We start from the raw sequence: 21,888 nt of genomic DNA, 5'->3' as shown, positions 1-21,888 counted from the left end.
GACCACAAAACACAATGGAAGAGTCTCCAGTCTCTTTTACAAAACAGTGAAGCTCTTGTTCTTGAACTGGGTAAGTACAAACACACTGTGATCAACATCATTCACTAAGTTAAGACACTGAAGTCTATTTAGCCTTCTACGAAAATAATCAAAGTTTGAAAGTTCTCTAAAGAAAACAGATGAATCCCCATGTCATCATAGAGAACAGGAACCCAAAGATGCTATACACCAGTTTCCCCAACTGGCCTGGGCCAGCACTTCTGAGAAGGCTGATCTCTCCCTCTTCAATCACAGAGGGAAGGATCACCTGGATGCTGCTCTGGCTCAGGCCGCCTCGTCCTCCTCCCTTGCAGCCTCTGTAGACAGGGGTGGGAAGGCCCTCAAAGCCCTTTGTTTGACCCTGAGCAGAAATGCCATGGCTTCCCACTTGCTGGTCTCCGCATAGGCCTGGGGAACCCACAGGAACTCAGAGCGGGCAGGGTGGCTGTCAGGCACCTGCCGGTATGCCAGGTACCCCTCCTGCACCCACGTGTGGGTAAGCAGCTCCCTGGGCTCCCCAAAGTTGCAGTGCTCACTCTTGACACACACACCCATCCTGCTGAGTGCTCCCCAGACCTTCTCCTCAGGGGCGTGGTCTGCATTCCACATGATGAGGCTGAGGACCAGCACCAGGAGGCTGGCCCTGGGCAGGCCCTGCCCACTGTTCAGCATCACATCATAGGTGAGGCCCATGGTGGGGACCATGATGTAGATGTGCTCCCTGGGTTCCACCTTCTTCACCTCCACACCACAGACCAGCTGCAGGCACTGTGAGGCTTGGCTGAAGACTGCCGGAAAGTGCTCCTGGTTATCCCTGAGGGCCTTCTTTAGCATTTTCACCTGGGAGGTCAGCTCCTTGGCTGGATACTTGAGCAGCAGGAACTTAATCAGGTTGGCCACCATCTCATTCAGAGCTACCGGGGGCAAGGGCAGAGACTGGTGGGGGGGCAGATGCAGTCTCCCCTGCCTCAGGCCCCAAGAGCTGAGCCTCCACTGGGCCCTGGGCCTGGGTCCTAAGTTCTTCCTCGGGCTTGCTCAGCTCACTCATCTCGACCATGAGGGCGATGCCTGGGATCAAACCACAGCCTGAGGCAGGAGTGAGGCGGGGGTGGGGGGGGGGGGAGATGGGCACATATGGGGACCACGGGCCTGGATGGTGGAGAGAGGGGCTGTGAACAGCCTCAGCTGAAAACCACAGCCTGGACGGCCACAGGCCACTTACACATCTCCTCTTGAAAGGTGCTCTCAGACTTCACAGGGGCAAGCCTCCAGGGCATCCAGTCCCCTGGCTACCTGAAGAAGGAAGTGAGGTGTCTCCCCAGGGTGCAGTCAGCACAGTCCAAGATTTCCACAACTGACAAGGTAGTGGGATTAGGCCCTTGTGGGGTCCCCTCTGTTCTGGGATGGGGAGCCCCTGGTGCACACTCAGGGCACCCTCCTCATCTTGACTCCTGGTACTGCCTGGACCACCTCTGCTCTCTGACTTCAGGACATGGCCCTCAGACCTCTGCTTTTGCCTCCTGGTTCCTGGAGCTCCTGTGAGAGAAAGGGAGGAGGCAGCTGGGGGTATCCTGTGGCACAGCCCTGAGCCTTCTCTGACGGTACGAGCAGTGGACTCTGTGAGGTCCCCTCAGTTTTGTGTGGTGGGAGGTCCCCTCAGGGCTCTCTTGCAGTGCTCACCTTTCCCCTGGTACAATCTGGCCCCTACCCTCTGGGGACCTGCGAGGAAACTCAGAACAAGACCCTAGCCTGAACAAAAAGTGCTGAGGGGCCCCACATGAGGCTGCACCTGCCCAGGGAATCCCGCGGGTCCTAGGCTGGGGAGATGCTCGGTCCTCAACTCCTCCTCACGTCCTGCCTGGCCTCCCAGCACTGACCGCAGGGGCGGGGGTCTGCTTAGTCCTCCATCAGGGTTGGTGTGTCCAGCCTCTGCTAACCTGAAGCCATCCGCACTCCACCCGAAAAACCTCATCTCACGAGGTCCCTAGGCCAGATGTCAAGAAACTGCTCACCCTGCTCACCCTGCTCTGGGCCCTCCAAGACCCTCCTGCAAGGGCCAAGATCCCTCCCTGTTGGGGTCTAACTGCCTCTGTCCCTCCTCGCATGGAGCCTGTACTCCAGGCAAGACCTGCAAGTGTCCTGTCTGCAATCTGGAGGCTCTGCTGCTTTCACCTGTCTCTCTGACAGGGATGTCAGGCAATGCGGCATGAGGTCGTCCTGCCTGGGGACTACCAGGGTTCCCTCTGGTCTGAGATCTGACTACCCTCAGTCCTCACTCAGGGTGTTCACCTTGACTTCTGGTGGACCTAGGCTCTGTCCTCTCCCCACCAGGAAAGGTGGGAAGAGGTCCCTGCTCCTCACACCAGGTCCCTACTCTCACAGACCCGGATCTCAGGAAGACAGGACAGACCAAGTGTGCTCTTCTCACCCCGAGGGCTCCCAGGGCCGATAACAGGGGCTGAGATCTGTGGGGTTCCATCAGTCTCACCTTGGGGTCCCTAGAGTCTTCACTTGGGGTCCCTTCAGTCGTCCCTCAGGGACCTCAACTTGTCTCTGTGTAGGACTTTGGATTCTCTCCTCTCCCCACTCATGCCCCATCCCTTATGTCAGGACCCCAGTTTCTCTGAGACCTGGATGTCAGGAAGTCAGCCCCCTATACCAGGTCCCCAGTCTCTCTGACACCCGGATGTCAGGAAACACAGCATGGTTCGTCTGCCCTGTGTCCTCCCAGGGCCCACTCTGCTCTGCGGTCCAGCAGCCCCTGAGTCCTCCCTCAGTGTCCTCACCTTGACCCTCAAAATAACTAAGATCTTCCCGCCTGCCCATCTGAGGCCCTGCCCCGTCTAACAGTTGCCTAATGTCTCTGAGACGCAGATGCGCAAGTCAGAACAGGCTGCCAAGTGCTCATCCCACCACCAGGGTGGCCCAGGGCTGACAGCAGGGGCAGGGATCAGTGGGGTTGCCTTTCATCATCCCTCAGGGACCACATCTTGAGCCCTGACAGATCTGGGGATGCCCTTTGTGTTGACCAGAGGCGGGACCCTCACATCAAGGCTCAGGGAGCACAGAGGGTGGATGAGCACATGTTGCATTTCCTGACATCCAGGTCTCAGAGAAACTGGGGACCTGGGAAAGGGGGCGTGGCCTCAGGTGAGCAGAGGGAAGAAGCCCGGCTCCTCCAGAGTTTCAAGTTGAGGACCCTGAGGGAGGACTGAGCGGGCTCTGGACCCCAATCGGAGGAGACCTCAGAGAAGCTTGTAGCTGCTGCCGGTCCTTGGCGGCCCTGGGGTAGGATGAGCCCAATGTGCGGGGTTTCACTTCCTCATATCCTGATCTCAGACTGGAGACCTGGTTAGGCGGCCTGACTTCCTGACGTCCGGATCTCAGACTGGGGACCTTGCATATGGGGCGGAGCCTTAGGTGGTCCAATTCCCAGGTCTGGTGGGGTGTCAGGTTGAGGACCCTGAGGAGGAACTAGAGGACCCTGAACTCCAATCAGAGGACACCTCAGAGAAGCTCATCTCTGCCGTCAGTCCAGGGCAACTGTGGGGGTAGGATGAGCGCAGCAGGCATGGTCTGACTTCCTGACATCCGGGTCTTGGAGAGACTGGGGCCCTGGTATAAGGGGCGGGGCTTCAGCTGGGGAGAGGCGAGAATCCCAGGTCCCGGCCGGAGGCAGGTGAGGTGCCTGAAGGAGGACTGAGGGGACCCTGCATGAGGACCGACGGAACCCCACAGATCCCCGCCCCTGTAGTCGGCCCTGGGAGCACATTCTGTCTGTCTGCCTTTCTCACATGCTGGTCTCAGAGAGACTGGGGATCTTGTGAAAGCGGAGGGGTCTCAAAATGGCGGACGGGACAGTCTCCGGTCCTGCCTGAGGGCCAGGCTGCATGCAAGGATGGACTGAGGCGGAAAGACCCCAACAGGGAGGCAGGGATCCTAGCCCTTGTGGGGACTCTTGGAGGCCCTAGAGTGGGGTGAGCAGTTTCTTGACTTCTGGCTTAGGGACCTCGGGAGGTGAGGTTTTTTCTGGGCGGAGGGCAGAGGCTTCAGGTCGGCAGAGGCTGAACTCCCCAAACCCGAGGGAGGACTAAGCAGACCCCCACCCCTGTGGTCAGTGCTGGGAGGCCAGGCAGGACGTGAGGAGGAGCTGATGACCGAGCATCTCCCCAGCCTAGGACCCACAGGAAGCCCTGGGCAGGTTCGGCAGCGTGTGGAGCCCCTCAGCGCTTTCTGTGGAGGCTGGGATCTTGTTCTGAATTTCCATGCAGGTCCCCAGAGGGGAGGGACCAGGTCGTGCCAGGGGCAAGGTGAGCACTACAAGGGAGCCCTGAGGGGACCTCCCGCCACACAACTGGGGGGACCTCACAGAGTCCACCCCTCGTACTGTCACAGAAGGCTCAGGGCAGTGCCACAGGATACCCCCGAGCTGCCCCCTCCCTTTTTCTCACAGGAGCTGCAGGAACCAGGAGGCGAAGGCAGAGGGCTGCAGCTGGTGTCCTGAGGTCAGAGGGCAGAGGAGGTCCAGGCAGTACCAGGGGTCAAGGTGAGGAGGGTACCCTGAGTGTGCACCAGGGGCTCCCCACCCCAGAACAGAAGGGACCCCACAAGGGCCTAATCCCCCACCTTGTCAGCCTTGGAAATCTTGGACTGTGCTGACTGCACCCTGCGGAGCCACCTCACTTCCTCCTTCCGGTAGCCAGGGGACTGGCTGCCCTGGAGGCTTGCCCCTGTGAGGTCTGAGAGCACCCAGCCCTCAAGAGGAGACCTGTAGGTTGCCTGTGTCAGTCCGCCCAGGGTGTGGTGCTCAGCTGAGGCCATTCACAGCCCCTCTCTCCCCCAGCCTGGCCTGTGGTCCCCATCTGTCACCCTGGCTGACTCCTGTCTGTGGTTTGATCCCAGGTATCGCGCTCGTGGTCGAGATGAGTGAACTGAGCAAGCCCGAGGAAGATTTTCAGGACCCTGGCGAGGCCCAGGGCCCGGTGAATGTGCAGCTCTTGGGGGCTGAGGCAGGGGTGGCTGCATCCGCCTCGGCCTCCTCCCCCACAGTGTCCTCCTTAGGCACTGGGGAGTCCTTGCCCCAGGAAGCGCTGAATGAGATGATAGCTAGCCTAATGAAGTTCCTGCTCCTCAAGTATCGAGCCAAGGAGCTGACCTCCCAGGCGGAAATGCTGAATAAGGTCCTCAGGGATAACCAGGAATACTTCCCGGTGGTCTTCAACCAAGCCTCGCAGTGCCTGCAGCTGGTCTTTGGCGTGGAAGTGAAGGAGGTGGACCCCAGGGAGCACATCTACATCATGGTCCCCATCCTGGGCCTCACCTGCAACGCAATGCTGAACAGTGGGCAGAGCATCCCCAAGGCTGGCCTCCTGGTGCTGGTCCTTAACCTGATCATGCGGAATGGAGACCGTGCCCCTGAGGAGAAGGTCTGGGGAGCACTCAGCAGATTGGGTGTGTGTGTCGGGAGTGTGCACTGCATCTTTGGGGAGCCCAGGGCGCTTCTGACCCACGCGTGGGTGCAGGAGGGGTACCTGGAGTACCGGCAGGTGCCTTACAGCCACCCTGCTCGCTATGAGTTCCTGTGGGGTCCCCGGGCTTATGCGGAGACCAGCAAGTGGGAAGTCATGGCATTTCTGCTCAGGGTCAAACAAAGGGCTTTGAGGACCTTCCCACTGCAGTCTGCAGAGGCTGCAAGGGAGGAGGATGAGGTGGCCTGAGCCAGAGCAGCATCCAGGTGATCCTTGGCTCTGAGATTGAAGAGGGAGCGGTCAGCCTTCTCAGAAGTGAGGGCCTGGGGCAGTTTGGGGAACCAGTGTATCAGCTTCTTTGCATTCCTGTTCTGTACGATGACGTGGAGATTCACCAGTTCTCCTTAGAAAATTTTCAAACTTTGATTGTTTTCATAGAAGGCTAAATAGACTTCAGTGTCTTAGCTTCATGAATGATGCTGATCACAGTGCGTTTGTGCTTACCCAGTTCGTGAGCAAGAGTTTTGCTGTTTCGTAAAAGAGATCGGAAACTCTTCCATTGTATTTTGTGGTCCTGAACAGGATGCAATGGAATTGGAATTAGAACTGTTGTGGAAAAGTGAGCTTGCTTAGCAGTAATATTGATGATGGAAGAGATGATAAAAGTAATTGTAGTGAATTCATGGTTCTGTCCTTCTTGTGTGTCATTTTCAAAAACTAAATAATCTCTTGTTCATTTGGATTTGCCTGGGTTATTTAAGGAATCAGCAGATAATGAATTGAGCCCCCCGCTCACTGGCTTGTGTATTCTGAAGACCTTTATGGAGCCACTGCTCCATGAAAGGCTGGGTTAGCAGTGGGGACACTAGGAGAAGCCGGACACCCCCCACACCATGAGCGATGATCTAGGAGCCGTAGTCACACGAAGAAGGTGGAGAGAAGTCCCCTAGTCACACTAAACCAGGCAACACAGGGCGGGGCGGTCAGGCTCCTAGAGGAATGCTGGAATGTCAGTGTCTGAGCCAGGGCGTTCTGGGGGCTTTGGGAAGCTGGGTTCCTTCTGTGGGAGGTGATCGTGATGAGGCTGCGTGGTGGCATCCCTCAGACTTGCAGGCAGTGTGTCTTGGGGGTGACGGGAAAGTCTGAAACAGATCATCGCTGTGAGGTATCCTTTTGCATCTTGGATAAAACACAGAGAGATCTCTTTCTCGGGCAGGAAAGAAGGGGTCCTGACTGTTGTTGCATTGGTGTTGACCACAGGGGAAAAGGACGTGTTTTCTACCACTGCCCCACCATCTGCTTGGAATCCTGGAGAAGAGCAAATGTTGCTTTGAAGTATGGCCCAGCAGTCCCTGGGCTGGCCCTCTACTCTCTGTCCTGGGAAAGCGGATTACCAAGTATATTGAAATGACCATTTATTTGGTCATCTGGACTTTATTTTGGCCACTTGTGCACATGCTCTAGATTTCAGAGGGATGAAATGAGTGAAGAGAAGCTGCCAAGTGGAGAAATCCTGCTGGGTGACTGGATCCTGGGAACTTTGATTCCCAGCTGGGAAAGACACTGCTCCGCACCCCTCAAACACATGCATACACCCAGGTTGAATAATATAACCCCTAAGAGGAAAACACACAGAGCAGCGATTTTGACGGTTTTTTTTTATTTATCTTAGACTCAGAGTCTGAGATCCAAATGACAAAAGAGATACGTACTAGCCAGAAAAGATGCAACATCCACCAGTGTCCGTGGCTTCAGGCAGGTTCAGAAGTGTGGAGGCAGCAGAGACTCAACAGGTTAAGGCTGTGCCTGGCATCAAATGACAGGAGCGAGTTCCGGGCCTAAGGAGGTGGTGAGGTTACTGCAGTGCGGTGTGCGGGTGGGTGCAGGGGGCTGAAGGGGCCGCTCTCCCTGCTGAGTGCCAGAGAACAACGGGAACAGATGTGATTCTGGCCGCGTACGTGGCATCTGCCACATAGTCAGTGGACACTTGGAAATGGTTGAGAATTTCAAGACCCGTGTGACCTGCTCAGACTCTCTTCCCCAAAACAAAGGAGATTGTGTCATTATAAGTTCTAACCGCTGCTCTTTGTTGAGCATCTGCTAGGCAGTGTGGAATTGGAGAGCTGTCAGGCATTCAGTTGGGGAAGGCAATGGCACCCCACTCCAGTACTCTTGCCTGGAAAATCCCATGGATGGAGGAGCCTGGTAGGCTGCAGTCCATGGGGTCGCTACGAGTCGGACATGACTGAGCAACTTCACTTTCACTTTTCACTTGCATGCATTGGAGAAGGAAATGGCAACCCACTCCAGTGTTCTTGCCTGGAGAATCCCAGGGACGGGGGAGCCTGGTGGGCTGCTGTCTGTGGGGTGGCGCAGAGTCGGACACGACTGAAGCGACTTAGCAGCAGCAGCAGCAGCAGGTGTTCAGTCACTTCTTGTCTTCCTCTCTCCATGCACACATGGGGACACGGCCCTGCCAAGGCCTCTTCACTTTGGAAGGGTCATGTGATGACCCGTGACCAGTGAATTTGGAAAAGAAGCATTTTTTTTTTTTTGTCACGACCATTTGTTTTGAAGGGACACGGGTGCCTGGGAGTTAATCATCAAGTCAGGACAACACACAGACATAGACAACTCTGAGTGAGGCTTCTCTCCCAGAGACTAAAGTCCTGCACTTCTGATCCTTGAGAGAGGCTGGCCCACAGGGAGCTGGCTGAAGGAATTCCACCCACCCCCACCCACAGCCTGCCACCACCCCCGGTGAGAGGCACTGAAAGCCCCTTCGGGGCTCTGCCCGGTCTCCCATCAGGAGGACAGCAGCCAGCTGCCAAAGGTCTCTGTTGGGGTTGGGAGCATACTCCCCATGGGCCCCAGTCATGAGGCCTCCCACCCCTGCTGCCCACAGTGCCCCCTCTCCCTCAGAACCTGGCCTTGGGTTTTGTCCTGCCTGCCCCCCTCCCCCACCCTCCCCCACTGAGAACGGCTTAGGCCCTGGTCCTGATGACCTCATGTGTGTATCTTTATCTGGAAGTCCCAGGGCAGCATCGCCTTCCACGGTGCTTCATCTCGAACCCGCAGGACTTGACGCAGCCCCTGGGCGAGTCTCCTCATGGTGGGTCAGTAGTAATCATTGCCATGGATGTGCGGGGCACATCTATATAATCCTGAGGTGTATCAGACCATTCCCTGTGGAATCCCACGTGTTGGAGTAAACTCAGGGTCTTTGAATGTGACTGTTAGGTCATGGCTTTTGAGCCTGAGTAAGAGAGGCAGAGGGGTGTCTGGTCAGCCACCCGTGGAGACAGCTAGGAGCCAGTCGGGCTGTTTGAGCAGAGGACAGGCTCTAGCAGATGGCAGGGATCGTACCCAGGACGCTCTCCTAGGTGCCAGAGGCCACAGACTCCAATGAGGATTTGGAAAGGAACCAGGGAGGAGAGGAATCTGGCCTCCCAGGGGTGCAGGCTGTGCAGAGGGTCGGCTGCCCCAGAGAGGTGGAAGCAGCAAGGCCCTGGGGATCCCATCTGACTTGCCCGGGACTGGCCAGGAGAGGGAGGGGGGAGCAGATGCTGCTGCAGGTGAGCTGCCACCCCGGCCTCCATGAGGACATCCGTGCTCTGGGGCCAAGGCCAGGACCACAGCCCCAGGTTTCACTCCAGGATGGATACGTGACAGCTCTCATAACAGGTACTCCTCATGCCCCTTATTGGATATGACTGTTAGGTGTGGTTGGGTTCTTGCTCTGGGTACATAAGAACCTCAGGCCTTTGGCTGCTAGGAGGCCCAAACTGCCCCCTGTCCCCCACCGACTTTTCTGGAGGTCAATTCCAGGATCCAGCATCTTCTGCAACAGCCTCTGTGTGGAAACACACCACCCTGTTCCCAAGCTGATCTTGCCCAGGGCATCAGCGATTGGACAGGCGCCTCCCCTGGCTTAAGGAGTCTCAGTGAATGTTCTGCTCTTCTGAGAAGGCCCTGTGTTTCCTCATGGCTTCCCTGGAGGCTCTGTTAAAGAATCCGCCTGCAATGTGGGAGACGCAAGTTTGATCCCTGGGTGGGAAGGTACTCTAGAGGAGGAAATGGCAGTCCACTCAAGTATTCTTGCCTGGGAAATCCCACGGACAGAGGAGCCCGGGGGACTGCATTCCATGGGGTCGCAAAGAGTCGGATATGGCTGTGCGACTGAGCACACTCTCATGTATGCACAGCTAAAGGTTTGCTCTGGACTCTTTTATCTTTGGCAAGACACTGACCCGTGCTGGAACTTGCCAGACTTCTTCTGTGGCAGATAACACTGGCAATCGTCTTAAAGTGGATTTTGGGCAATACAGGGTTCCAGGTCTACCCCTGGCCTCCAGGTGGTGGCTCTTCCCATATCCAGGCAAAACATCATGAGGTTGGATCAGGGTAGTGTTTGTGGGGCTTGATAAAAAAGTGGATCCAGAGATGTTTCTGTGGTGGAAGAGGCCCAGTTAGTATATTCTATGGGGTTGGAGGTTAAGGGAGAGGAAAAGCTGAAGATAATTTAGCAAGGGTTGTTTCAGACTTACAGGTTCTGTGTGCTTGCATTTGGTTTCCTTTCTTTTTCCTTTTTTTTTTTTTTTTTAAATTGTGTCTTTTTCTTTTTTTTTCTTTTTTACTTTACAATATTGTATTGGTTTTGCCCTTTTTTAAACACACTCAGCATCTTTTCTCCAAAGTTTCGTTGTCTTTTTTTTTTTTTAATTTTGAAACTGTCAATAGACTTTAATTTGAGCTTTTCCATTGTAACCCTTTAAGATTTGAATAATATTTGTGAAAATCGTGGACTTCTCATATGCCCTCACCCAGTTTCCCCGCTTACTAATATCTTACATTAATATGATACATTTATTACTGAGGAATTACTGAGGAAGTATTAATGAGGAAGTATTGATGCATTATTTATTATCAACTAAAGCCCATACTTTACTCAGATTTCTATAGGTTTTACCCACTCCAGGATCCTGGCCAGGAAACCAGCCTAACATTTAGTTGTAATGTCTCCTTGGCTTCCCCATAGCTTTAACATTTCTTTGTTTTGGATGATATTGACAGTTTTGAGGAGTACTCAGTAGATGTTTTGTACAATGTCCCTTGATTGGGATTTGTCTGATATTTTACCCGTACCTAGTCTTGGAGTACGGAGAAGGCAATGGCACCCCACTCCAGTACTCTTGCCTGGAAAATCCCATGGATGGAGGAGCCTGGTAGGCTGCAGTCCATGGGGTCACTAAGAGTTGGGCACGACTGAGCGACTTCACTTTCACTTTTCACTTTCATGCATTGGAGAAGGAAATGGCAACCCACTCCAGTGTTCTTGCCTGGAGAATCCCAGGGACGGGGGAGCCTGGTGGGCTGCCGTCTATGGGGTCGCACAGAGTCGGACACGACTGAGGTGACTTAGCAGCAGCATGGGGTATGAAAACACCTCATTTGCCCCTGTGATCAACAGCAATGTGACAAGAGCCAGGGCCCCTTCCTTCCTGCCCAAGAAAGAGATCTCTCTGGACTTTATCCAAGATGCAAAAGGACACCTCACAGCAATGATCCATTTCAGAATTTCCCGTCACCCCCCAGACACACTGTCTGCAAGTCTGAGGGCTGCCACCACCCAGCCTCATCACAATCACCTCCCACAGAAGGAACCCAGCTTTCCCAAGCTCCAAACCACCCTGGCTCAGGCACCAACAGCCCAACACTCCTCCTGTAACCCCACCACCCCGCCCTGGGTTGCATTGTTCATTGCGACTAGGGGATGTCTTTCCACCTTCCTCATGTGACTGCAGCTCCTAGACCGTCACTCTAGGTGTGGGGGTGTCCTGCTTCTCCTAGTGTCCCCACTGCTAACACAGCATTTCACAGAGCAGAGGCTCCATAAAGGTCTTTGGAATACACGAGCCAGTGAGCAGGGGGCTCAATTAATTATCTGCTACTTCCTAAAATAACCCAGGCAAATCCAAATAGAGAGAGATAATTTAGTTTTAGAAAATGACACACAAGAAGGACAGAACCATGAATTCACTACAATTACTTTTATCATCTAATTCTTCCTGCATCAATATTACTGCTAAGTAGGCTCACTTTTCCACAACAGTTCCAATTCCAATTCCATTGCATCCTGTTCAGGACCACAAAACACAATGGAAGAGTCTCCAGTCTCTTTTACAAAACAGTGAAGCTCTTGTTCTTGAACTGGGTAAGTACAAACACACTGTGATCAACATCATTCACTAAGTTAAGACACTGAAGTCTATTTAGCCTTCTACGAAAATAATCAAAGTTTGAAAGTTCTCTAAAGAAAACAGATGAATCCCCATGTCATCATAGAGAACAGGAACCCAAAGATGCTATACACCAGTTTCCCCAACTGGCCTGGGCCAGCACTTCTGAGAAGGCTGATCTCTCCCTCTTCAATCACAGAGGGAAGGATCACCTGGATGCTGCTCTGGCTCAGGCCGCCTCGTCCTCCTCCCTTGCAGCCTCTGTAGACAGGGGTGGGAAGGCCCTCAAAGCCCTTTGTTTGACCCTGAGCAGAAATGCCATGGCTTCCCACTTGCTGGTCTCCGCATAGGCCTGGGGAACCCACAGGAACTCAGAGCGGGCAGGGTGGCTGTCAGGCACCTGCCGGTATGCCAGGTACCCCTCCTGCACCCACGTGTGGGTAAGCAGCTCCCTGGGCTCCCCAAAGTTGCAGTGCTCACTCTTGACACACACACCCATCCTGCTGAGTGCTCCCCAGACCTTCTCCTCAGGGGCGTGGTCTGCATTCCACATGATGAGGCTGAGGACCAGCACCAGGAGGCTGGCCCTGGGCAGGCCCTGCCCACTGTTCAGCATCACATCATAGGTGAGGCCCATGGTGGGGACCATGATGTAGATGTGCTCCCTGGGTTCCACCTTCTTCACCTCCACACCACAGACCAGCTGCAGGCACTGTGAGGCTTGGCTGAAGACTGCCGGAAAGTGCTCCTGGTTATCCCTGAGGGCCTTCTTTAGCATTTTCACCTGGGAGGTCAGCTCCTTGGCTGGATACTTGAGCAGCAGGAACTTAATCAGGTTGGCCACCATCTCATTCAGAGCTACCGGGGGCAAGGGCAGAGACTGGTGGGGGGGCAGATGCAGTCTCCCCTGCCTCAGGCCCCAAGAGCTGAGCCTCCACTGGGCCCTGGGCCTGGGTCCTAAGTTCTTCCTCGGGCTTGCTCAGCTCACTCATCTCGACCATGAGGGCGATGCCTGGGATCAAACCACAGCCTGAGGCAGGAGTGAGGCGGGGGTGGGGGGGGGGGGAGATGGGCACATATGGGGACCACGGGCCTGGATGGTGGAGAGAGGGGCTGTGAACAGCCTCAGCTGAAAACCACAGCCTGGACGGCCACAGGCCACTTACACATCTCCTCTTGAAAGGTGCTCTCAGACTTCACAGGGGCAAGCCTCCAGGGCATCCAGTCCCCTGGCTACCTGAAGAAGGAAGTGAGGTGTCTCCCCAGGGTGCAGTCAGCACAGTCCAAGATTTCCACAACTGACAAGGTAGTGGGATTAGGCCCTTGTGGGGTCCCCTCTGTTCTGGGATGGGGAGCCCCTGGTGCACACTCAGGGCACCCTCCTCATCTTGACTCCTGGTACTGCCTGGACCACCTCTGCTCTCTGACTTCAGGACATGGCCCTCAGACCTCTGCTTTTGCCTCCTGGTTCCTGGAGCTCCTGTGAGAGAAAGGGAGGAGGCAGCTGGGGGTATCCTGTGGCACAGCCCTGAGCCTTCTCTGACGGTACGAGCAGTGGACTCTGTGAGGTCCCCTCAGTTTTGTGTGGTGGGAGGTCCCCTCAGGGCTCTCTTGCAGTGCTCACCTTTCCCCTGGTACAATCTGGCCCCTACCCTCTGGGGACCTGCGAGGAAACTCAGAACAAGACCCTAGCCTGAACAAAAAGTGCTGAGGGGCCCCACATGAGGCTGCACCTGCCCAGGGAATCCCGCGGGTCCTAGGCTGGGGAGATGCTCGGTCCTCAACTCCTCCTCACGTCCTGCCTGGCCTCCCAGCACTGACCGCAGGGGCGGGGGTCTGCTTAGTCCTCCATCAGGGTTGGTGTGTCCAGCCTCTGCTAACCTGAAGCCATCCGCACTCCACCCGAAAAACCTCATCTCACGAGGTCCCTAGGCCAGATGTCAAGAAACTGCTCACCCTGCTCACCCTGCTCTGGGCCCTCCAAGACCCTCCTGCAAGGGCCAAGATCCCTCCCTGTTGGGGTCTAACTGCCTCTGTCCCTCCTCGCATGGAGCCTGTACTCCAGGCAAGACCTGCAAGTGTCCTGTCTGCAATCTGGAGGCTCTGCTGCTTTCACCTGTCTCTCTGACAGGGATGTCAGGCAATGCGGCATGAGGTCGTCCTGCCTGGGGACTACCAGGGTTCCCTCTGGTCTGAGATCTGACTACCCTCAGTCCTCACTCAGGGTGTTCACCTTGACTTCTGGTGGACCTAGGCTCTGTCCTCTCCCCACCAGGAAAGGTGGGAAGAGGTCCCTGCTCCTCACACCAGGTCCCTACTCTCACAGACCCGGATCTCAGGAAGACAGGACAGACCAAGTGTGCTCTTCTCACCCCGAGGGCTCCCAGGGCCGATAACAGGGGCTGAGATCTGTGGGGTTCCATCAGTCTCACCTTGGGGTCCCTAGAGTCTTCACTTGGGGTCCCTTCAGTCGTCCCTCAGGGACCTCAACTTGTCTCTGTGTAGGACTTTGGATTCTCTCCTCTCCCCACTCATGCCCCATCCCTTATGTCAGGACCCCAGTTTCTCTGAGACCTGGATGTCAGGAAGTCAGCCCCCTATACCAGGTCCCCAGTCTCTCTGACACCCGGATGTCAGGAAACACAGCATGGTTCGTCTGCCCTGTGTCCTCCCAGGGCCCACTCTGCTCTGCGGTCCAGCAGCCCCTGAGTCCTCCCTCAGTGTCCTCACCTTGACCCTCAAAATAACTAAGATCTTCCCGCCTGCCCATCTGAGGCCCTGCCCCGTCTAACAGTTGCCTAATGTCTCTGAGACGCAGATGCGCAAGTCAGAACAGGCTGCCAAGTGCTCATCCCACCACCAGGGTGGCCCAGGGCTGACAGCAGGGGCAGGGATCAGTGGGGTTGCCTTTCATCATCCCTCAGGGACCACATCTTGAGCCCTGACAGATCTGGGGATGCCCTTTGTGTTGACCAGAGGCGGGACCCTCACATCAAGGCTCAGGGAGCACAGAGGGTGGATGAGCACATGTTGCATTTCCTGACATCCAGGTCTCAGAGAAACTGGGGACCTGGGAAAGGGGGCGTGGCCTCAGGTGAGCAGAGGGAAGAAGCCCGGCTCCTCCAGAGTTTCAAGTTGAGGACCCTGAGGGAGGACTGAGCGGGCTCTGGACCCCAATCGGAGGAGACCTCAGAGAAGCTTGTAGCTGCTGCCGGTCCTTGGCGGCCCTGGGGTAGGATGAGCCCAATGTGCGGGGTTTCACTTCCTCATATCCTGATCTCAGACTGGAGACCTGGTTAGGCGGCCTGACTTCCTGACGTCCGGATCTCAGACTGGGGACCTTGCATATGGGGCGGAGCCTTAGGTGGTCCAATTCCCAGGTCTGGTGGGGTGTCAGGTTGAGGACCCTGAGGAGGAACTAGAGGACCCTGAACTCCAATCAGAGGACACCTCAGAGAAGCTCATCTCTGCCGTCAGTCCAGGGCAACTGTGGGGGTAGGATGAGCGCAGCAGGCATGGTCTGACTTCCTGACATCCGGGTCTTGGAGAGACTGGGGCCCTGGTATAAGGGGCGGGGCTTCAGCTGGGGAGAGGCGAGAATCCCAGGTCCCGGCCGGAGGCAGGTGAGGTGCCTGAAGGAGGACTGAGGGGACCCTGCATGAGGACCGACGGAACCCCACAGATCCCCGCCCCTGTAGTCGGCCCTGGGAGCACATTCTGTCTGTCTGCCTTTCTCACATGCTGGTCTCAGAGAGACTGGGGATCTTGTGAAAGCGGAGGGGTCTCAAAATGGCGGACGGGACAGTCTCCGGTCCTGCCTGAGGGCCAGGCTGCATGCAAGGATGGACTGAGGCGGAAAGACCCCAACAGGGAGGCAGGGATCCTAGCCCTTGTGGGGACTCTTGGAGGCCCTAGAGTGGGGTGAGCAGTTTCTTGACTTCTGGCTTAGGGACCTCGGGAGGTGAGGTTTTTTCTGGGCGGAGGGCAGAGGCTTCAGGTCGGCAGAGGCTGAACTCCCCAAACCCGAGGGAGGACTAAGCAGACCCCCACCCCTGTGGTCAGTGCTGGGAGGCCAGGCAGGACGTGAGGAGGAGCTGATGACCGAGCATCTCCCCAGCCTAGGACCCACAGGAAGCCCTGGGCAGGTTCGGCAGCGTGTGGAGCCCCTCAGCGCTTTCTGTGGAGGCTGGGATCTTGTTCTGAATTTCCATGCAGGTCCCCAGAGGGAGGGACCAGGTCGTGCCAGGGGCAAGGTGAGCACTACAAGGGAGCCCTGAGGGGACCTCCCGCCACACAACTGGGGGGACCTCACAGAGTCCACCCCTCGTACTGTCACAGAAGGCTCAGGGCAGTGCCACAGGATACCCCCGAGCTGCCCCCTCCCTTTTTCTCACAGGAGCTGCAGGAACCAGGAGGCGAAGGCAGAGGGCTGCAGCTGGTGTCCTGAGGTCAGAGGGCAGAGGAGGTCCAGGCAGTACCAGGGGTCAAGGTGAGGAGGGTACCCTGAGTGTGCACCAGGGCTCCCCACCCCAGAACAGAAGGGACCCCACAAGGGCCTAATCCCCCACCTTGTCAGCCTTGGAAATCTTGGACTGTGCTGACTGCACCCTGCGGAGCCACCTCACTTCCTCCTTCGGTAGCCAGGGGACTGGCTGCCCTGGAGGCTTGCCCCTGTGAGGTCTGAGAGCACCCAGCCCTCAAGAGGAGACCTGTAGGTTGCCTGTGTCAGTCCACCCAGGGTTGTGGTGCTCAGCTGAGGCCATTCACAGCCCCTCTCTCCCCCAGCCTGGCCTGTGGTCCCCATCTGTCACCCTGGCTGACTCCTGTCTGTGGTTTGATCCCAGGTATCGCGCTCGTGGTCGAGATGAGTGAACTGAGCAAGCCCGAGGAAGATTTTCAGGGACCCTGGCGAGGCCCAGGGCCCGGTGAATGTGCAGCTCTTGGGGGCTGAGGCAGGGGTGGCTGCATCCGCCTCGGCCTCCTCCCCCACAGTGTCCTCCTTAGGCACTGGGGAGTCCTTGCCCCAGGAAGCGCTGAATGAGATGATAGCTAGCCTAATGAAGTTTCCTGCTCCTCAAGTATCGAGCCAAGGAGCTGACCTCCCAGGCGGAAATGCTGAATAAGGTCCTCAGGGATAACAGGAATACTTCCCGGTGGTCTTCAACCAAAGCCTCGCAGTGCCTGCAGCTGGTCTTTGGCGTGGAAGTGAAGGAGGTGGACCCCAGGGAGCACATCTACATCATGGTCCCCATCCTGGGCCTCACCTGCAACGCAATGCTGAACAGTGGGCAGAGCATCCCCCAAGGCTGGCCTCCTGGTGCTGGTCCTTAACCTGATCATGCGGAATGGAGACCGTGCCCCTGAGGAGAAGGTCTGGGGAGCACTCAGCAGATTGGGGTGTGTGTCGGGAGTGTGCACTGCATCTTTGGGGAGCCCAGGGCGCTTCTGACCCACGCGTGGGTGCAGGAGGGTACCTGGAGTACCGGCAGGTGCCTTACAGCCACCCTGCTCGCTATGAGTTCCTGTGGGGTCCCCGGGCTTATGCGGAGACCAGCAAGTGGGAAGTCATGGCATTTCTGCTCGGGGTCAAACAAAGGGCTTTGAGGACCTTCCCACTGCAGTCTGCAGAGGCTGCAAGGGAGGAGGATGAGGTGGCCTGAGCCAGAGCAGCATCCAGGTGATCCTTGGCTCTGAGATTGAAGAGGGTGCGGTCAGCCTCTCAGAAGTGAGGGCCTGGGGCAGTTTGGGGAACCAGTGTATCAGCTTCTATGCATTCCTGTTCTGTACGATGACGTGGAGATTCACCAGTTCTCCTTAGAAAATTTTCAAAACTTTGATTGTTTTCATAGAAGGCTAAATAGACTTCAGTGTCTTAGCTTCATGAATGATGCTGATCACAGTGCGTTTGTGCTTACCCAGTTCGTGAGCAAGAGTTTTGCTGTTTCGTAAAAGAGATCGGAAACTCTTCCATTGTATTTTGTGGTCCTGAACAGGATGCAATGGAATTGGAATTAGAACTGTTGTGGAAAAGTGAGCTTGCTTAGCAGTAATATTGATGATGGAAGAGATGATAAAAGTAATTGTAGTGAATTCATGGTTTCTGTCCTTTCTTGTGTGTCATTTTCAAAAACTAAATAATCTCTTGTTCATTTGGATTTGCCTGGGTTATTTAAGGAATCAGCAGATAATGAATTGAGCCCCCGCTCACTGGCTTGTGTATTCTGAAGACCTTTATGGAGCCACTGCTCCATGAAAGGCTGGGGTTAGCAGTGGGGACACTAGGAGAAGCCGGACACCCCCCACACCATGAGCGATGATCTAGGAGCCGTAGTCACACGAAGAAGGTGGAGAGAAGTCCCCTAGTCACACTAAACCAGGCAACACAGGGCGGGGCGGTCAGGCTCCTAGAGGAATGCTGGAATGTCAGTGTCTGAGCCAGGGCGTTCTGGGGGCTTTGGGAAGCTGGGTCCTTCTGTGGGAGGTGATCGTGATGAGGCTGCGTAGGTGGCATCCCTCAGACTTGCAGGCAGTGTGTCTTGGGGGGTGACGGGAAAGTCTGAAACAGATCATCGCTGTGAGGTATCCTTTTGCATCTTGGATAAAACACAGAGAGATCTCTTTCTCGGGCAGGAAAGAAGGGGTCCTGACTGTTGTTGCATTGGTGTTGACCACAGGGGAAAAGGACGTGTTTTCTACCACTGCCCCACCATCTGCTTGGAATCCTGGAGAAGAGCAAATGTTGCTTTGAAGTATGGCCCAGCAGTCCCTGGGCTGGCCCTCTACTCTCTGTCCTGGGAAAGCGGATTACCAAGTATATTGAAATGACCATTTATTTGGTCATCTGGACTTTATTTTGGCCACTTGTGCACATGCTCTAGATTTCAGAGGGATGAAATGAGTGAAGAGAAGCTGCCAAGTGGAGAAATCCTGCTGGGTGACTGGATCCTGGGAACTTTGATTCCCAGCTGGGAAAGACACTGCTCCGCACCCCTCAAACACATGCATACACCCAGGTTGAATAATATAACCCCTAAGAGGAAAACACACAGAGCAGCGATTTTGACGGTTTTTTTTTATTTATCTTAGACTCAGAGTCTGAGATCCAAATGACAAAAGAGATACGTACTAGCCAGAAAAGATGCAACATCCACCAGTGTCCGTGGCTTCAGGCAGGTTCAGAAGTGTGGAGGCAGCAGAGACTCAACAGGTTAAGGCTGTGCCTGGCATCAAATGACAGGAGCGAGTTCCGGGCCTAAGGAGGTGGTGAGGTTACTGCAGTGCGGTGTGCGGGTGGGTGCAGGGGGCTGAAGGGGCCGCTCTCCTGCTGAGTGCCAGAGAACAACGGGAACAGATGTGATTCTGGCCGCGTACGTGGCATCTGCCACATAGTCAGTGGACACTTGGAAATGGTTGAGAATTTCAAGACCCGTGTGACCTGCTCAGACTCTCTTCCCCAAAACAAAGGAGATTGTGTCATTATAAGTTCTAACCGCTGCTCTTTGTTGAGCATCTGCTAGGCAGTGTGGGAATTGGAGAGCTGTCAGGCATTCAGTTGGGGAAGGCAATGGCACCCCACTCCAGTACTCTTGCCTGGAAAATCCCATGGATGGAGGAGCCTGGTAGGCTGCAGTCCATGGGGTCGCTACGAGTCGGACATGACTGAGCAACTTCACTTTCACTTTTCACTTGCATGCATTGGAGAAGGAAATGGCAACCCACTCCAGTGTTCTTGCCTGGAGAATCCCAGGGACGGGGGAGCCTGGTGGGCTGCTGTCTGTGGGGTGGCGCAGAGTCGGACACGACTGAAGCGACTTAGCAGCAGCAGCAGCAGCAGGTGTTCAGTCACTTCTTGTCTTCCTCTCTCCATGCACACATGGGGACACGGCCCTGCCAAGGCCTCTTCACTTTGGAAGGGTCATGTGATGACCCGTGACCAGTGAATTTGGAAAAGAAGCATTTTTTTTTTTTTTTGTCACGACCATTTGTTTTGAAGGGACACGGGTGCCTGGGAGTTAATCATCAAGTCAGGACAACACACAGACATAGACAACTCTGAGTGAGGCTTCTCTCCCAGAGACTAAAGTCCTGCACTTCTGATCCTTGAGAGAGGCTGGCCCACAGGGAGCTGGCTGAAGGAATTCCACCCACCCCCACCCACAGCCTGCCACCACCCCCGGTGAGAGGCACTGAAAGCCCCTTCGGGGCTCTGCCCGGTCTCCCATCAGGAGGACAGCAGCCAGCTGCCAAAGGTCTCTGTTGGGGTTGGGAGCATACTCCCCATGGGCCCCAGTCATGAGGCCTCCCACCCTGCTGCCCACAGGCCCCCTCTCCCTCAGAACCTGGCCTTGGGTTTTGTCCTGCCTGCCCCCTCCCCCACCCTCCCCCACTGAGAACGGCTTAGCCCTGGTCCTGATGACCTCATGTGTGTATCTTTATCTGGAAGTCCCAGGGCAGCATCGCCTTCCACGGTGCTTCATCTCGAACCCGCAGGACTTGACGCAGCCCCTGGGCGAGTCTCCTCATGGTGGGTCAGTAGTAATCATTGCCATGGATGTGCGGGGCAATCTATATAATCCTGAGGTGTATCAGACCATTCCCTGTGGAATCCCACGTGTTGGAGTAAACTCAGGGTCTTTGAATGTGACTGTTAGGTCATGGCTTTGAGCCTGAGTAAGAGAGGCAGAGGGTGTCTGGTCAGCCACCCGTGGAGACAGCTAGGAGCCAGTCGGGCTGTTTGAGCAGAGGACAGGCTCTAGCAGATGGCAGGGATCGTACCCAGGACGCTCTCCTAGGTGCCAGAGGCCACAGACTCCAATGAGGATTTGGAAAGGAACCAGGGAGGAGAGGAATCTGGCCTCCAGGGTGCAGGCTGTGCAGAGGGTCGGCTGCCCAGAGAGGTGGAAGCAGCAAGGCCCTGGGGATCCCATCTGACTTGCCCGGGACTGGCCAGGAGAGGGAGGGGGAGCAGATGCTGCTGCAGGTGAGCTGCCACCCGGCCTCCATGAGGACATCCGTGCTCTGGGGCCAAGGCCAGGACCACAGCCCCAGGTTTCACTCCAGGAGGAAGTGACAGCTCTCATAACAGGTACTCCTCATGCCCCTTATTGGATATGACTGTTAGGTGTGGTTGGGTTCTTGCTCTGGGTACATAAGAACCTCAGGCCTTTGGCTGCTAGGAGGCCCAAACTGCCCCCCTGTCCCCCCACCGACTTTTCTGGAGGTCAATTCCAGGATCCAGCATCTTCTGCAACAGCCTCTGTGTGGAAAACACACCACCTGTTCCCAAGCTGATCTTGCCCAGGGCATCAGCGATTGGACAGGCGCCTCCCTGGCTTAAGGAGTCTCAGTGATGTTCTGCTCTTCTGAGAAGGCCCTGTGTTTCCTCATGGCTTCCCTGGAGGCTCTGTTAAAAGAATCCGCCTGCAATGTGGGAGACGCAAGTTTGATCCCTGGGTGGGAAGGTACTCTAGAGGAGAAATGGCAGTCCACTCAAGTATTCTTGCCTGGGAAATCCCACGGACAGAGGAGCCCGGGGGACTGCATTCCATGGGGTCGCAAAGAGTCGGATATGGCTGTGCGACTGAGCACACTCTCATGTATGCACAGCTAAAGGTTTGCCTCTGGACTCTTTTATCTTTGGCAAGACACTGACCCCGTGCTGGAACTTGCCAGACTTCTTCTGTGGCAGATAACACTGGCAATCGTCTTAAAGTGGATTTTGGGCAATACAGGGTTCCAGGTCTACCCCTGGCCTCCAGGTGGTGGCTCTTCCCATATCCAGGCAAAACATCATGAGGTTGGATCAGGGTAGTGTTTGTGGGGGCTTGATAAAAAAGTGGATCCAGAGATGTTTCTGTGGTGGAAGAGGCCCAGTTAGTATTATTCTATGGGGTTGGAGGTTAAGGAGAGGAAAAGCTGAAGATAATTTAGCAGGGTTGTTTCAGACTTACAGGTCTGTGTGCTTGCATTTGGTTTCTTTCTTTTTCCTTTTTTTTTTTTTTTTAATTGTGTCTTTTTCTTTTTTTTCTTTTTTACTTTACAATATTTGTATTGGTTTTGCCCTTTTTAAACACACTCAGCATCTTTTCTCCAAAGTTTCGTTGTCTTTTTTTTTTTTATTTTGAAACTGTCAATAGACTTTA

The 21,888-nt window shown here is 55.3% G+C and overlaps 1 protein-coding gene and 3 pseudogenes across 1 annotated transcript; 2 read left to right on the top strand and 2 right to left on the bottom strand.

Annotated features, from left to right (window-relative positions):
- Window positions 1-324: 324 nt before the first annotated feature.
- LOC113889178 lies at window positions 325-1,087 on the bottom strand (annotated as a pseudogene).
- A 3,408-nt stretch (window positions 1,088-4,495) lies between these two features.
- Window positions 4,496-6,207, top strand: LOC113889180 (melanoma-associated antigen 10-like). Its single transcript, XM_027535978.1, has 2 exons — window positions 4,496-4,585; window positions 4,942-6,207. The coding sequence occupies exon 2, from the start codon at window positions 4,962-4,964 to the stop codon at window positions 5,754-5,756; it is 795 nt and encodes a 264-aa protein (XP_027391779.1). The 5' UTR covers window positions 4,496-4,585; window positions 4,942-4,961; the 3' UTR covers window positions 5,757-6,207.
- A 5,768-nt stretch (window positions 6,208-11,975) lies between these two features.
- On the bottom strand, window positions 11,976-12,738 carry LOC113889179 (annotated as a pseudogene).
- Window positions 12,739-16,145: 3,407 nt separating this feature from the next.
- Window positions 16,146-17,443, top strand: LOC113889183 (annotated as a pseudogene).
- Window positions 17,444-21,888: the final 4,445 nt, after the last annotated feature.

Source organism: Bos indicus x Bos taurus, unplaced genomic scaffold, assembly GCF_003369695.1.
Source record: "Bos indicus x Bos taurus breed Angus x Brahman F1 hybrid unplaced genomic scaffold, Bos_hybrid_MaternalHap_v2.0 tig00004192_arrow_arrow_obj, whole genome shotgun sequence".
NCBI lineage: Eukaryota > Metazoa > Chordata > Mammalia > Artiodactyla > Bovidae > Bos > Bos indicus x Bos taurus.
The sequence above is the reverse complement of the archived record's forward strand: the minus strand, read 5'-3'. Positions and strand labels throughout refer to the sequence as shown.

Excerpts from the sequence above, each read along its gene's own strand:
- LOC113889180 (XM_027535978.1), top strand. The coding sequence starts at position 4,962 with ATGAGTGAACTGAGCAAGCCCGAGGAAGATTTTCAGGACCCTGGCGAG.